General features: G+C 35.2%; 1 protein-coding gene across 1 annotated transcript in view; it reads left to right on the top strand.

Annotated features, from left to right (window-relative positions):
- LOC103602408 (coiled-coil domain-containing protein 30-like) overlaps positions 1–1,737 on the top strand; it is a gene marked incomplete at its 3' end in the record, with an annotated part of 37,325 nt that overhangs the window by 20,795 nt on the left and 14,793 nt on the right. Inside the window, exon 5 of the mRNA XM_008586814.1 lies at positions 363–606. Coding sequence (XP_008585036.1) covers positions 363–606 — 244 coding nt within the window. The remainder of the gene's footprint in view (positions 1–362; positions 607–1,737) is intronic.

Below are 1,737 nucleotides of genomic sequence, written 5' to 3'. Positions count from 1 at the left end.
TAAAACTCATTTAAACTGATTGTTTGGCTATAAACAAAAATCTATGATGGGAGCTGGCTAGTTAGCTCAGTTGATTAGAGTGGGTGTTATAACACCAAGGTCAAGGGTTCAGATCCCCAAACCAGCCAACTGCCAAAATAAAAATAAAAATAATAAATCTATGATGAGTCATCTCCCTGAATGTGAGTAAAAAATATGACCCATTTGCTTTTTAAGTTTATTTATAAGAATAACTGTTTTGCTATAGAATTCAAGTTGAAAATCTTCCTTGCAAATACTTTGACTTGCAGCTTTTTTCCTCCTTATTCTTCTACTATAATAAGCATTTTGATAGTTTTTATTGTTATTATATTTGCACCAAGTCCCAAATTAGGAGAAAGTAAGCAGAAGGAAATTCCAGAGGAGTCAGTAAAGGAGGGCACTTTTCCAAGAGAGGAGCAGAAGGAGGAGGACTCACAACAGAATCGAGATATGAAAAATGAAGAAGAGCAGTTGACCATGACACCTGAGGAAGTTGTGAGGCTTAGAGAAGAGCTGAGCCATATAAACCAGAGCCTGCGTCAGTCTCAGAACTCTGAAGATAGTTTAGATGACAGTAGTGCCCAGGTAGGTGCTATAAACACATGCCCTGACTGGGATCTTTTCCTCTGACTATCTATGGATATAAGCATCACTTTTAATATCATCATTAGTACATATTTGTTGAGCAATATTATAAGCATGGGCTGAGCAGTAATAAAATAGCAATTAAAATCTGAAAAAAGCCCATCAGTTGATATACTTTATTATCAAGGGCTCTGTCTAGGCTCAGCAGGAAAAAGTGCTGATTGAATGTTGATGTCTGCCCTGGGCAAGTGGAATAGGGGATGGCAAGGTGTGTGCCACATTTTCTATTCCTGGTATGTAGCTTAGTGTACAGAGTATTTCATTTTAGTGAGAAGACCACAGACATGGAATTATTTTAAATACGTATTTTGCTATTTACTAAAGATCTGCCTGTAGGAGAAATAAAGGGAATGACTACCAGCCACACTTCAGTTTTTGTACCTCAAATTTACAGGTTCTTTCTTATACAAATTAAGATTATACTGCATACACCTTTCCAGAAATTATTTCAAGATCCACAGAGGGATGCCTTTGTCCTTATAAGTAAACCAACTTCAAAGCGCTGATAATATACATTTGAAAAGTGATGTAAATCCCCATACAGTTCAGCTGCAAAAAAAAAAAAGAAGAAAATTGATTCAAGTATACATTTAGAAAAAAAAAATAGAATAACAGTAAAGGCAGTCAAATATATATTTGAAAAGAGATTCAGATATAGAGTTTAAAAACTAGGCATGTCACAGTAAACCAAGAAAATATATACCTGAAAGGAGATTGAGATACACATTTGAAAGGAAGGGATATCACTGGGTTTTTTTCAGAAGGCCAAAGAGGGTGTGAGAGTATGACATCAAATATCCAAGAAGAAAGTAATCTTACAACTCACAGTCCCTTCATTGGACATTGGGCCAGTGTCGGAGGCTTGAGCAGAGGCTGAACACTGTGGTCTCAAAGACTAAAAAATCATTGCTTAGGAGCTTAAAATGATTGGTGTACTTTTAGAGTATGCAATTTAGAGTATGAGAAGTAACACCCTTAATTTACTAATTTTCTTTAATTTACCTTTCCCATTATTCAAAAAATCATTTTTCAACATCCAATAAGGAGGTGAAAAACTATGAAATATATATA

Source organism: Galeopterus variegatus, unplaced genomic scaffold (genome assembly GCF_000696425.1).
Source record: "Galeopterus variegatus unplaced genomic scaffold, G_variegatus-3.0.2 Scaffold4129, whole genome shotgun sequence".
Lineage (NCBI taxonomy): Eukaryota > Metazoa > Chordata > Mammalia > Dermoptera > Cynocephalidae > Galeopterus > Galeopterus variegatus.
This window is presented reverse-complemented; position numbering and strand designations above follow the sequence as displayed.